General features: G+C 45.7%; 1 protein-coding gene across 1 annotated transcript in view; it reads right to left on the reverse strand.

Moving 5' to 3' along the window:
- VANGL1 (VANGL planar cell polarity protein 1) overlaps positions 1–13,708 on the reverse strand; it is a 34,047-nt gene extending 20,339 nt beyond the window's left edge. The window contains exons 1-3 of the mRNA XM_084226893.1: positions 13,462–13,708; positions 11,592–11,718; positions 7,649–8,256 (exon numbers count right to left, since the gene is read on the reverse strand). Of these exons, the coding sequence (XP_084083019.1) occupies positions 7,649–8,256; positions 11,592–11,718; positions 13,462–13,544 (818 nt within the window). The 5' untranslated portion in view covers positions 13,545–13,708. The remainder of the gene's footprint in view (positions 1–7,648; positions 8,257–11,591; positions 11,719–13,461) is intronic.
- Between the last annotated feature and the right edge of the window lie 932 nt (positions 13,709–14,640).

A 14,640-nucleotide genomic window follows, 5' to 3' on the forward strand; every position in this document is an offset into this window, starting at 1 on the left:
ACTCAACAAAAGAAATTTAAGCACTGAAGTTCATTTAGGCATGTACTGGAGGGGCAATCAAGTTATAAGTGAAAATACTGCTCTCAATTTTATAGTCATTAACATATAAAAAAATTTAAAATTCTATTACTACCACAGAGCTCCCTGTTAACTTTTCCTTACTTCTTCAGGGTAGAGTCAGGAATTAGCTTCCATATTTATTGGACTTTACTTTTGCTATATGAGAATTGTAAATTCCTTGTCCTCTTAGCAAAACTGAGCCCTTTTCCCCCAAAGGCACACAGCTCACTTCTTTGCAGAATAGTTCTATTTCATCATTCACCACAAGAAACAGACCGCCAAAGGTTGAGGGTAGGTTGTTTTTTTGGTTTTTTTTTTTTTGCAGCATTTGAAGATAAAAGTACCTTCACGGCCACAAAATTTGTTCGGCAGCTTAGAGAGCCCATCTGTCTCTGTGGGTGGTACACACAGGCACTTCAGAGGGCACGGACAGCAGTGGGACAGAAATTCCACAACAAACCCCCTAAGTACAGGGTAGGCTGAAGTGCATACCGTTCTTGGACTTCTGGGCAGTGCTGGTTTTGAAAGACAAGCCAACAAGAAAGGAAATCCCTGCAGATGAACCCAATGGCATTTCCTCCACACCGTCTCTTTGAGAAAGAGGAGCAGCTCCTCACCAGGGAGCAAGTAACACTGTACCGGCCATGTGGGTTAATAATTGACAGCGGGCACTTCACCTGCAAGTAGGCTCGTAAACTTTTAAAGTATTAAGTATTCCAAAAATGCAAGACTGCTCCAGGGTACAACAATCAGCCTGCACCACTTGCCCTTGCTGCTGGCGCATCTGCAGGAAATAAGACTGGTACCTGGCCTGGCGTCTGGTGCAGTCAGCTCACACTCCTCCTGGTGAGGAGGAGAGGAGAGACTGCGTGTCCACAGAGGGTGCTGGGGGTGATCAGGGATCAAGATCAAGAAAGGGAGAAGGGTAGAAAGATGTGGGCACTTCAGTTCCCCGAGCTCTCTCCCCTTTATCAAAAGGAGAAGCAGTTCCATTTGAAAAGCCATATGTGAAAACTGAAAACTGTATGCAGAGAGGTAAGAGGCTAGGAAAACATGCTCCTTTTAGAAAAGCACACCCTACACGTCTTCAGAGACAGACTTTACCACATCAGAAACTCCCAGACAAGTTGTGCAGTTGTCAGTACTTACAGTCCATCCTAGACTTCCCCTCGCCTCTAATGAGGAGTACCTGGAGATTGCTGTTCACTTCTGTCACAAACAAGCACCCTCTTAATGAGGTGTTGCTCTGACCCATATCATAAGTCCTAGCTGAACTTTGTTGGCAACACACCCCTTGCACCACCAAACAGACCCTTGTAAAACAGAACAAGGCACCATTCCCATAACTCATCTGGAACATCAAAGGAGACTGCTCCCTACTCTGCAGGGAACAACACTTTGTGGCTGAAAATCCCTCCCTATATAGGTCATTAACAGTTCGTCCACAAGTCAGAGCTTTCTTCCCTACTCCACGACTACTTCATGACATGGGGTGTTTGAAAGGTGCTAATGCTCAACTGCCCACTGTGAACAAAGTTCAGCACTTTCAGGACTGGGAGCATGGAAAAGCAACCCAGATGGGCTGCAAGAAGTCGCAGAGATGATGAGTTGCAAAAAGGTGGTCGTAAAAGCAGTTTTGTGAAGTGCTGCTGGAAGGACATTGGGTTGGGGGGGGGGGGGGGGTCACAAGTCTGACACCTCTCAGTACTAAAGAAGCTGCTCTGGAAGAGACCCCTCAGTTTCCCCAGGAGCTTCACACTTGCAGATGCAATTAACACCCATTTAGCCGGCTATCCCAGAACTTCTTGGGAGGGGAAACTGATCAATGCTTGCGCTCATCCCGTTTGGTGATGGGCAGGAGAAAATCACACAAGTGGGCACCAGGATACCTTGTACAGATTTCAGGACAGGGAAAACGAATTCAAGAACAAGGCTAATTTCACACAGGCTGGAGGCTCTGGCAACAGAGCTGGTCTGCAAAGTCTGTGTAACAAGCTGTTGCAGCAAGTTCCAGCAATCAAAGCAGCAGGACAGTTAATAATATGTTTTGCTACAGAACAAGGCTGAATCTGTTTCATCAGCGTGCATCACTACAGAAGATGGTGAGGTTGAAGAAACCCCAAGGAGAAAGGAGGCTCAGTGTAATTCCTCAGGTCCCTGGGAACACAGAGCAAACAAACTGCACACGGGGAGAAGGAAAAGACTGGAGTGTCTCCAGCAGGATTTGGTTCGGCAGGTAGAGCACTGCACTGTGGCACACCAATGCTTGTCCTGCAGTCCCTTCTGACTGCCCTGCTGGAAACAGAAATATCCCAGGAGTGTATGTGTGGGCTCGGTCCTTCACCAGAAACCAGCAAGATTTCAGCAGCTCTTGCTCAGGGAAGAGATCCAACTGCCTAAACCCATGGTTACAACCATGCTAGAAACAGAAACCAAGGTGTCTTTATTCCATGGAAGCTTTCCTTTTGAGGAATAAATAGATTTTAAAACAGCATAAGAGTTGACACAACTCCAGACAAGAGGACACTGTACAGTTCAAATGCTGACCTCGTGCTCTTCATTAGCACCCTTGATATGGGGAGGTATACTTGAGCAACAAGATCAGATGTCAAGGCTTACAAATGTAGGCTGGAATACTGAGAAGCCTATTCCCACTCCTTAGCCTTCCACACACTCCCTCAGTAGCGAACAAAGTACCAGTGGCAACAAGGAATGCCTGACAAGAGAGCACTCATCAGATTAATCAGTAAGTACTGACAACATAGAGATCACCTTTATAAGCAACAGGTCCAACAAACACCCAAAGCAGCTGGGAGACAGACTGAATGTGATCCCCTTCCACAGAACATGTCAGTACCTCCTTCCTTTTGTGAGTGTGTGCAAGCCACCAGCTCCCTCAGCAAGGTATTAATAATTCCTGCAGGGAAGCCACTGGGTTATCAGAGACAGGTACTTGTTTTGAGGAAACAGCTGTTCCCTTTATTTTTAAACCACAGTTTAATTTAATTTTTAAACAACAGTTCAGCAAACATCCATGCAAATGGAGATGGGTAATAGGGGTACAGGGAATATTCAAGCACACCTTTACCATACAGAGCTGCTATTCTGAGTACCAAGCTTCTTTTGATTAGATTGACAAGAGAACACTGACCAGCTCACAGCCATCTGCAAAACCTGAACCCTGATGTCACAGGCTTCCCCATCAGCTTCCTAGCCGCCTGGTTCACAAAGGCTAGCCCACACCAGAAAGGACAGTGTCCTGGTTTTCTCCGGGATTGCGTTACTTTTCTTCCTAGTAAACTGATGTTTGGGTTGTTGCTAAGCACTGCTTACTCTAAGTCAAGGACTTTTCATTTTCCCATGCTCTGCCATTCAGTGACGAGTTGCACAAGAGGCTGGGAGGGAGTACAGCCAGGACAGCTGGCCGAAACTGGCCAAGGGGATATTCCATACCACAGAACATCATGCTCGGCGTATCAACTGAGGACAGCTGGCCAGGAGGCACCAATCACCACCTGGGAACAGGCTGGGCATCAGTCAGTGGGTGGAAGCAATTGTATTGAGCATCACTTGCCTTCCTTGGGTTTTATTTCCCTCTCTCTCCCCCCTCTTCATTACAATTACTATTATCAATGTCACTATAATTAGCATTATATTTTACATTAATTAAAATCTACTGTTCTTAACTCAACCCTCAGATCTTACCTTTTTTCTGATTCTCATTCCCATCCTACAGAGCGAGGTGTGAGTGAGGGGCTGTGTGGTACTGTGTGGTACTGCCAGCTGGGGTAAACCACCACAGACAGAAAAGAAGACCGAAACTCCTACTCCTTTAAACAGCCCGACACAAGATGAACCACCTCAGCCCTGCTCCTCTCATATCTGCTGCAAGGATGAGCAAAAGGGAGGAGCAGGACCCATTCTCCAACATTTCTAACCTCAGAAAACCAAGACTAACTATACTGCAGCCCAACATCCAGTCTATGTGAAAGATCAGTAATTACCACGTGTATTACAAGACATTCATTTTCTTGAGCTGTCTAGACTAGCAAAGCTCTAGGGTGGGAAAGAGCATTCACTGGATAGGAAGGCAACATGGTTAGCACCCTAACTACAGGAAGGGAAGGGTTTCTCCAGCAAGATTCTTCCTGCATAGTTTCTGAGCCATAAAGACAGTACCAAATGCTGGATGACAAGTGTCATCAGAATCCCTATTTACAGGCAAATCCAAGCTTCCACTCACAAAAGTATCGGCCTTTCAACTGAGAAGTTATCTACTCTTGGGCTCCCTCACCTTTGTTTCCCTTTGTTGTTGCTTTCAGAGTCTCGCCACCATTCCCACCCAACCTCCTGCGTTTTCTCAGGCTTGACCATTCCTGCATCTCTGCTGCTCCCTGCTTTTTATCCACACATACCACCAGAAAGCATTTGCCCTGTGTGGCAACCCTTCCCACCAGGAGCAGCAGAGCAGTCAGTGAGCTGAGACTTGGCACCACACTCATTGAGACTCCTATTTAATTTTTACCTCCCCCCTCCAAGCTCCTGAATCAATGCCAAAGGGAACGTTCGTTTTGGCAGTCAAGTCTCCCAGAAGAAAAGTTATAGCCAAAGTGCTGGGGGTGGGACCAAGACAGCCTATTAATAGGCTGATTATAATATGAATTTGGGGAACTAGTCCCAAATATGCTTACCCTCCTGGACCTAGGGCTCTCAGGGGTGGAGTGGAATACCTAACTCAGCAATTTCAGCTTCTTTACTGCATCTGCAGCCAAGGAGGGTGGAAAATCCTGTCTGTACCCTGCCTCGCAAAAACATGGTTTGCCAGAAGGGCGGCTGAGCTATTGTTTTCTTCCCTTCTCCCCAGAAAACAAGTTGCTCTCATACTTACATACCAGCTCCCTCTGCCTCACCAGAAAAGACCTAGAATTGGAAAGCTGCCATCTTGGATTAAAAGGGGTGATATCAACAATCTTGCTGTGAATAAAAAAATCCAGAATGACTCCAAGAAGCAACACTGAACAATCTAAGATGTTTCAAGTCTCTTCTCACCACCAGTTTCTCCCGAGCACACTAGACTGCTGAGGAAGATAGACTCCATGAATTGTTTGTCATCAAAACTTTTAAGATATTTCAGAGCATAAAGAGATAAAAGGTTTTGATTTCAGGAGACAGTCAGGTTGCTATACCTGCAAAAGCAAGCTGCTTCCTTCCAGGTGGCAGCTCAAAACCTCTCCAAGACCCCTTTAAAAGTATCAGGATGAGGCAAGCATGCATGGTGGAAAAGGAATCCAAAGGCAGCAGCAAGTGGTACATGCCTACTCCAGCATAGCTAGAACCACCTCTCCAGCACACCCACAAGGCTGCTTCTCCAGCCTTCCTGAAATCCAGACTGTCCTTGCATGTCTTCACATTCTGCCACCAACAGACCTTGCACTCCAGTCCCATGCCTCAGCAAGAGATTATAGGGCAGAAGGCAGCACCTCGTGACCCCAACCTACATTTCATCAACTAGCATGACAAGACCTTAATGAAAACTCTGCAAAATTATGCTGTGAAGATGATCAAGTTCTAATTTTTTAATTTTTTACAAACATCTCACAATCCTAGGCCCTTAGAAGATGAAGGAGATATTAACTACATTCACATTTTACACAGTTTGTCACGTTGGAGCCGCACTCTTTATCAAGATCAGAAGCTCTTACACACAACACACAGAGAGGACAAACTCTTCCTTAGCTAGGAGACACCTGGCCCATGATCAAACCTACAGCTTTACCTTTGTAGCAGTAAATATGGAAAGATGCACAAGATTTCAAAACACATGTCAATACACATTATGCTCATCTGTCAAACAAAGGAAAAAGCAACACTAGTTTAGCATTATCAGACACGCTTGATGAGTCTCTTCTGTAACACAAGACACTGGAGCATCCATGTGCTACATGGCTTGCATTCAATTTTGCAAACAAAACTGAAATCAGCTTGCCAACAAACGAGAAGTCACAAGTTTTCATACATCTCAGATTTTATCCTAACTTTTACAACTCTTTGCTGCCTTAGCATCGCCCAATACATTTCAAAATCCTGCTGCAAAGATTTGAGAAACTCTTTGCTGCAAAGAGTTGGAGAAAACATTGCTTCTAACACATGCACTATTAAATATTCAGGCCTTCATTCTCAAGCAAATTCTTTGCCTCCAATGGCAAGTTAGACATGCAGACTTTGGCAGGTGTAGGATCTCAATTCCTCTGAACACAAACCCACAATCTACCACCAAGCAAACTCTCTCATACCAAATCTGCTGTGAGTGTACATATGGGTAAATACAGACACATACCAAACTTTCTCTGCTGAATTCACTTATGATTGAACTGCCTCATCACACCTCAAGGCACGATATTGTAGCACAGAGAAACTGGTACTCATCTTTCCATCTCTCTCATCATGTAGGTTATACTGGATCACTGACCACAGAGAATTAAGTTCAAAAAAATTGATTTCACAAGAAAAACCAAGTGATTTTTGAAATCCTGAAAGAGACATTTAATTAAGTCAATTGGTACACTTCCAAGGGCTCTCCCCTTCATATTTTACAGAGAAGGAAAACAAAGCAGAGTCCAGACCTACTTCACCCAACAGGCCTCGAGTTCTTCTTTACCCAGGAGAAAACTCTTGGACTTCAGCTTCAGCCACTAAATCTGCTTCAAAGCAATTCCACTGCTAAGCTAACGGCTGCAGGAGACTGCTCCTACATCCACTTAAACCAGCAGATGCTAATCTCTTCATCTGACACAGATACACATGCCATTGGGGTCTGGACAGGATAAGCTGAACAGATGTTTAAGTGCACATTCAGCCTGGGGAATCATCTCCAGAGCTCAGCTGCCAGCCTCACAGGACACAGGAACTAAGGGATTTCTGGAGAGCTTTGTAGGACACAGGAACTAAGGCAATTCAGACACCTGTCCTTTTTTGTACCGTTGCTGAGGGAAGCACTAATGCCAGCAAGGGGGTGGAAGCGGGATGTTTGTGTCATACCTATGGCTCCCAAATACTCCCAGGTACATCCAACCCATCAAACTGATCCATACCTAATGGCAAAAAGAGCATCACGCCATAAAACCTTCAGCTCCTGCCACATGGCCTGGCCTGCTGTCAAGAGTATCTGAGCAGTAATGCTCTGCATGGCCTGAAGGGCTGCTCCCAAAGCAGTCAAAACGCACAAGGCAGCCCCAACTACACATGGAGAGCTCCCCATTTTCCTCCAGGAAGGAGACAGGGAAAGAAGCCCAGAGAACGATCCTAAAGATCTCATCAGGCATCGCCCATTGACCATCCCAAAGTAATGACATCAGCTTTTTTCATTTACTGAAATGCACAGGACTCCTCTGAGGCAAGTACAGCCTCTCCCACACTCAGAGAGGGGGCAGAGAGATTCAGTTTGGTAACTTCGGAGGGACTCTGGAATTCTTCTGGGGAAAGATTCATGAACCAGCAACAACAGACACTCAAATGCAGCTGATGCTTCACACCGCAGCAGAGCCACACTTATCTACACCAGCAGACTCCAACAAGTCCTTGCACCTACCTGAGGTGTCCCAAGCTGTAGTAGCGCGACTCTCCGTCCGTGGAGCGAACCACCTTGACGGTGAACATGGGCTGCAGCTGCCGCAGCTCCAGCAGCACGATGGCCAGGTAGTGGATGAAGAGCAGGGCGTCCACCAGAGACACGGCGTACTGCACTATCCCTTGGTAGTTGGTGTCCTTCGAGTCCAAGATGCGAACGCCGTAGAAGAGCCAGTAGGAAAACACAAAGAGGAAGATGAGGACCAGCAGAAGGGCCCGAAACACAAACACCCTCGGTAGGTCTGCCTTGGGTTGGCGGAAAAAAAGAGCCCAGGTCCCGATCAGGAGAATGAGGAGTTTAAACGCCACAGAGATGAACAGTCCCTCGCACACAGTACCACACGGCTCCAGATCATCTCGCCACAGGATCTGGGGTAACAGAATGAAGGCAATGGGGGTAAGGAAGACTAGGAGTCCGAGAACAGCTGCCACTGTTAAGCCCAGGTAACGTTTGCAGTCCAACCCAACGCTGTCTTCCAGATCCTTACTGATCCGGGCAATGTCCTCCTGGGAAATACTGTGCTCAGAGGTGCCTGTGATTGCTGTCGTGGTCTCACCCCAGTTGTCATCCTGAAGGAGGGAGAGATAAATAGAAATAACATTGAAACAATCAGGCTGTTCCTTCCAGATGTTCTATTTTTCTTGCCTGGAAAGATTGCTATGACGGCCTTAAGTTCCAGAAAAAATATACAGCAAAATCAACACCTTAAACATAGTGAATAATCAACCCTGACAATTAGTAAAGGTTTGGAAACAACAGCAACTTGCCCAAGCCAGTGACTATAAACATTAGGTGCTAAAAGCCCATAACTGCAGAGCAGGTTGCTCTGCTTGCTGTGCCACTCACTGTATCCCTAGAGGTTCTTCTTCCAGCACATTTAACGAGTTACATGACACAAGTCTTGGAAACTGTAGTAATCACCAGTTCCCATGTCCAGGGCAAGGACTAGTATTCTTCCAGCCCACAAATTCTGCAGTGCAACTGCACCACAAAAGCACCTGGAAGGGAAATTTTCATTTCAGCATTTCAAGCCAGTTGTTGTTGTTACACAATCAAAAACATGTTCACACATTATTTTTCCATCCGTAATAGAAGCAACCACACCTCCAGCAAGTTCCTCCACTTTGTTGTCTTTTATTCTCCTCTACAGTAGCACTGCCCTCAGTAGCTGACAATCTAATAAAAGTTTAGCTAAACCAACACATTACAGGTGATCACAGAGGATATTTTCAGGTATGGGGCTTTTAAGTTTAGAGGATCCTAGACTGCCAAGTAGCTCTGGTATTACAATCCAGGCCATTGTCAGAAGCCACTTACTCACAAAGAGGCTTACCTGAAATACAGTCACCATGCTGGCAAGTTTCAGATTGCGTTACGTGTTCTGAAAGTCTCATTTCTTCCCAGCTAACATCAGACAATGTCTGCATTGGTTCTCCCATGCTACAATGCCTCCAATTGCTCCTTCCAGCTGCTGGCACGGCCAAAGAGCTACACTGACATGTATGGATTTGACTCACAGCTGCTGCTGGAGTGACTCATGCACATGGAGGCTCCTGATGCTTCCCACAAATGCATGCCAAAGAGTGGCAATGCAAGTGGCTCTGCTGCTTGGCACCGGGCACCTTTGTAGCCACAATGCTCATTCAAAACCACATTTTTGCTTTTCTTCCTAAGAATATCTTCCTGCAGCCTGTGTCATTAATAGGATTTACAACTTCCCTCAGACTTCTCCAACTGCACATGCTGACCAAAACAACTTATTTGAAAGAGACAGGCATAATTTCAAACCTTTATTCACTTCTTTTTAAGTACTAGAGGAAAGAGCCTTTGGGGAAGGACTAGACTGAAGCAGCAGAACTACTTGGAACAACTCCCAACTCCATGGATTTAACTTCTAATGCACTCCAAGACATGAATACCTCCCATGCCTAGAGCAGTAGGGTTTTGAGACAGACCAACCACAAATAGTCAGCATCTTGAATTAATATGAGGGGTTTTTTGAGTCACTTCTCACCAAAGCAGAGGCCCCGGAAGAGATCTGCATTGTAGCATATCCTGAAAGGCAGCATATTCCTACCACATTGTACTCTTTAACAGCACCTCTGCAATTCAAGCATTTCAACTATTTTATGTTTATGCATTAACTAGTTCTGCATAGTTTCCTCCACTTGATGAGCTGCAAAATTGTGCAGAAAAGAGAAGGGACAAGAACACCAGGGCAGCTTAAGGCTACATCCCAGAAGACAACAGGCAACCCTAGTCACAGTTTAGCCCTTACAACTCTTGCCACTTGAAAAAGTGGACTGCAGCCTAATGCAAAAAAAAGCACATTTATATGGAACCACAGACTCAGAGAATGCTTTGGGTTGAAAGGGACTTTAAAGATCATCCAGCTCCAACCCTCCTGCCATGGGCAGGGTCATCTTCCACTAGACCAGGTTGCTCAAAGCCCCATCTAACCCAGCCTTGGAACATTCCCAGTGATGGGGAAGCCACAATCTCTCTGTGCAATCTGTTCCAGTGCCTCACCACCCTCACAGCAAGTAATTTCTTCCTAATAGCCAATCTACACCTACCCCCTTTTCAGTTTAAAGCCATTCCCCCTTGTCCTATCACTGCATGCCCCTGTAAAAAGTCCCTCTCTGGCTCTCTTGTAAGCTCCTTTCAGATACTCAAAGGCCACATAATAAGGTCACCTCAGAGCCTTCTCTTCTCCAGGCTGAACAAACCCACCTGTCTCAGCCTCTCCTCAAAGGAGAGGGAATATGAGGCTAAATCTCTAGTGGTACACGGCTGTTGAACCTAACTGAGGACACTCTGCTCCCTAGGAGAAAAGTCTGGCTCACACATCAACTTACTTAGCTTTGGCTTTAATTGAGGAGGGCTGCATGAAAACAAGGACTTAGGAATTCACCAGCACCTTTAGAACTATTTGAAATAACAGCTGGGACTCATGAAAACAAGCAACTGATTACAAAATACCAAATTACAGGACATGAAATGAGCACACCCCTAGGTACGTGAAAACTGTTACAAGTACCACCACATACATTTTGGCTGGAAACTGCACACTGGGGTTTTTTTCGGGTTTTGTTTTGGTTTGTTTTTTTTTTTTTTGGGGGGGGGGGGTTGTGTGGGGTTGGTTGGTTTGTTTGTTTGTTTGGGAGTTATTTTGGTTTTGTTTGTGTTTTTGTTTGTTTGTTTTGGTTTTTTTTAATTTTTGTTAAGGCAGAAGTGGAGCCCCACAGCCAAGGATTAACAAACTCCAAAGCCAGCCCAGGAGGTACTGAAGCATCCTGCATTCTAGGCCTTGCAGCACCAGGCATTCTTTGAAAATGAATATGCACCTTTACATCTCTTGCTAGAGCAGAGCACTGGATCCATCCCAGGTACAACCTAAATGAAGCATTATTCTAGTTTTTACCGAACCCATTGTTAATGTACCAGCTTTATCTGAGTCCACCCTCCTTCACAGCTATTTCACACTAGTTTCACACCTCTTGATTCCTTTCCCTATTGGAATCCTGGTTCTAACGCACTTTACAAGATTACCTGAAGCAAATCCTGGTTACAAACTGAAATACACGTACAGCTGAAAGAGCTGACCTGAATAATGCACAGTGAGACGATGGAAACAGATGTTTGTGTAGAGCTTGGCAGATGATACTCTGGAGAGAGAGTCAAAGTAGTGCCCAAGGAGTTGTCACTGCACTGGTGCTGTCAGAAACAGCACCCTCAGAACAAGACAGAGACCTTGGCTGTATGCGTGAGCAAAGGGCACCCACAAGCCATGATTCTTTACTAAACAGCATGCAAGCAATTCTTTTCTCCCCACCGATGAGCCAGCCAGCCCATGCTCTGTCCCACAGCTCGCACTGCAGGTTTGCTCTCACGCCCTCCTTACCTGGCCCTCCTCTGCCCGGGAGGCGTCATTCCCGAGCAGCGGCTCTGCAGGAGGTGTCTGGATGGTGACGGACTTCTCAGACCGACTGCCGTCTTTGCTTCGGGGAGATTTGTGTCTGTCCCGGCTCCTTTTTCAAACAGAGGAGGAGGAGAACAGTGTTACCAGTTACTCTATGGAGCAGGGACCGAAAGGCACTGCACCCCTACTTACAGCAGGTGCCCCGAGCATTAGATCAGTCAGGTCTGTCCTTCTCTTGATCAACACAGACTCAGGCTGCGACAAAACAAGCTCTGGAGGAGGTAGAAAGGGACCTTGCCCAGAGAAGCTGACAGCCTGGAGGCTGGGACAGACCACCCCCTCAGTGACAGCAGAAGGGAGGACAAGGATCCATGCCCACCACCTCATGTTCTCTTACAACAGCTTCCCCATCAGTGCTGTGCTTAAAAGGAAAGCCTGCACGCTCCAAACAACTGGCAATTCCATTTGGAATTCACTGGTCTACACAGTTCTCCACCTACAAGAAAGTGTCTTGCAGGGACATGCCCAGTTAACACAAGGAATTAATCAATACAGCTTTAGTTCCTGCAAAGCAGAGCCTTGTCATCTCTGACCTTAACACTGTAGGACAATTGGTGAAGGTTATTTCCACTGGTTAATAACCTCACGTTAACCTCTCACAAAGAAAGCAAGAACATCAAGGGTACAAGGCCAGTCTTTATTTCCAGAGCACCCTTGCAGACCTCACAGCTTCTCATCTGAGAAAGTCTCAAGATGAATTAAGCCCCACCAATCTGCTCACCAATGCTTTCCTCCCTGTTCCCACATGGACAGGAAAGCAGCCTTTGCACTGGAAACCCTCACTGTGCTCAGGAACTGGCTTAACACTCATGAGTATCCCAGCTCTGCCTCTCTCCTGGAATTACCAAAGCTCAAAGGTTTCAAGGGATGACACTTTTTCCAGTATAAGGGCTCAGGATTTTTATGTTGTTTTTGGAACTCTGAAGGCATCTTTCCACATAGCATTTTAAGTTTAAAAAGGCAATCTGTATTGGGGGTTGGATGCTAAAGAAGGGAAAAAAGGCAAACAAGACATATTTTACTCGATAACTGGACTGTGAGCAAAGAGACTTCATGGAAGAATTCTTTTTCCAACCACACAGGGTAATTGCTTCCGAATTGCAAAATTATTTTGGACCAAATCAGTAATAAGTTGCAAACAGTAAGTGGCACATATTTTACATCTAAAATGAAGTATAATGTAGGAAAAAAAAAAAGAAAACGTTTCCAAATAACCAGAAGTTTCAGAGCAGATGGGTTTTCAGGCTGTTGAACTACCACAACAGAAAGGACCTGCTATTCAAGTTCAGAAAAGCCGGACTTCTAATCCAATCAACGCTGATAAAGGACTTGTTGCCGACTCAAGTACCACTCAAATTCTATTTAAAAAACCCTCAACACACCATTAACAGAGTAGGCTGGAGGAGGGTGGGGAGAGGCAGGAAACCTTATTATTAGAGAATAAAGAAATGGCATCAGAAGACAACTAGCAATTATCAATTTAGGAAGTCTAACATGTATTCTCCCCAGATACTGTACTCGCCCTTTAAGAGGGGAGTTAGGTGATCTTTTCTTTCTGCTGGCACCATCCCAATCTTTTTTGCCACACATAACCCTAGCATGCATCCAACAGGTTGAATATCACTGAATTAGCAGCTTCAAGTCTCCTCGCTGTGTTCCCCACGAGGACTTTCCACGTGTATCTGCTCCAGACATGTGGGTCCACAGATTTTATCCTGGCTTACAGGGTTTTTTCCCCATAGGACATCTCCTAACTTAGAGCAGTAAGTAATTAAAACAAACATTTCCTTACCCTTGTCTGTGAGCTTTTTTGGAGTGACCTGAGTAGTGGGAGTATCCCGAATATGTTGATTCTGTATCCATTGCAGCAGACATCGGGTGTGCACGAAGGGGCACAGATTTTATTTAGACGATGAGTTCCTGGTGCTCCTGAGGTGGAGTCCGTGGTAAAAGTGCTTTCCTGGGTACTCTTTGCTTCCCAGTCATCGGTGAGATCTGGTCCTCAGATACTGAGTGAGCTTCACTTAAAAGGAATCTGATCAGAGGGGAGGGGAGGGAGGGTGCTTGGCTTCTCACGATTGACCTAAGAAACGAGAAACAGGCATGGAAGTGCACTCTAAGCAAAGCAAGACATCATCCCTGCTGCAGGAATTCCCTCACTCTGGCCACAAATCACACTCATCAAGCCTGTCCTGCTCAGCCTCTCTTTCTGATCTAGTGAAATATATGCATTTGAAGAGCTTTAAATTAATTCAGTGCATCTGTTTTGCAGAGTTTAGCCCATTCATCTAAAAAGCTGGAAGAGACAGTCTAGGTCACCTGGTAGGGACAGTGACTTGGAGAAGGCACAGCAGCCTTCCATACCAAAATTCACCCACAGAACAATGACCAGGCTTGGCTTCGACACCACATCTCTTTTCCTGCACGACACAGCCCTAATAACCCCCCCTTTCAGAACAGCAGTATTACAGCCTATTTACACGGGGAAGGGGGTGGGGGTGAGGGCAACTTCCCTAGGAGAAATGCTGGAGAGAATCGGGCCACCATGTCTGAACCTGCTTTGTTTTCATAACTGCAAGGTGTGCCCATTATACAGGCATTAGCTACTATACAATCAATGGCACTGTGAACACCTCCCTCTCTTTGTAACCTTTGTCTCCAGAAGCTAATTCGGGCCTCAAAGAATTCAATTTTATTAAAAATCATCTCTAAATATACACATGCTAATAACACTGGGGAGAGTCGATTAGAGATCACATCTAGCTTATATGGGCCAATGCTTCCTACAATGTACTTCCACCTGGAACAGTAGCTGAAGTCACATCTGTAAAGGGCAGAAGAGGGTCATGCTTTTTGGAGCAGGGCAACATTAGAACAATTTCCAACAGTAACCTGCCAAAACCCCCAGCCCTGTGGGAAGGAAGGGTAGACATCATCGCACTTTCCAAATCCACATCCTGCGGTAGGTGAG

Source organism: Fringilla coelebs, assembly GCF_963513975.1.
Source record: "Fringilla coelebs genome assembly, chromosome: 2".
Classification (NCBI taxonomy): domain Eukaryota; kingdom Metazoa; phylum Chordata; class Aves; order Passeriformes; family Fringillidae; genus Fringilla; species Fringilla coelebs.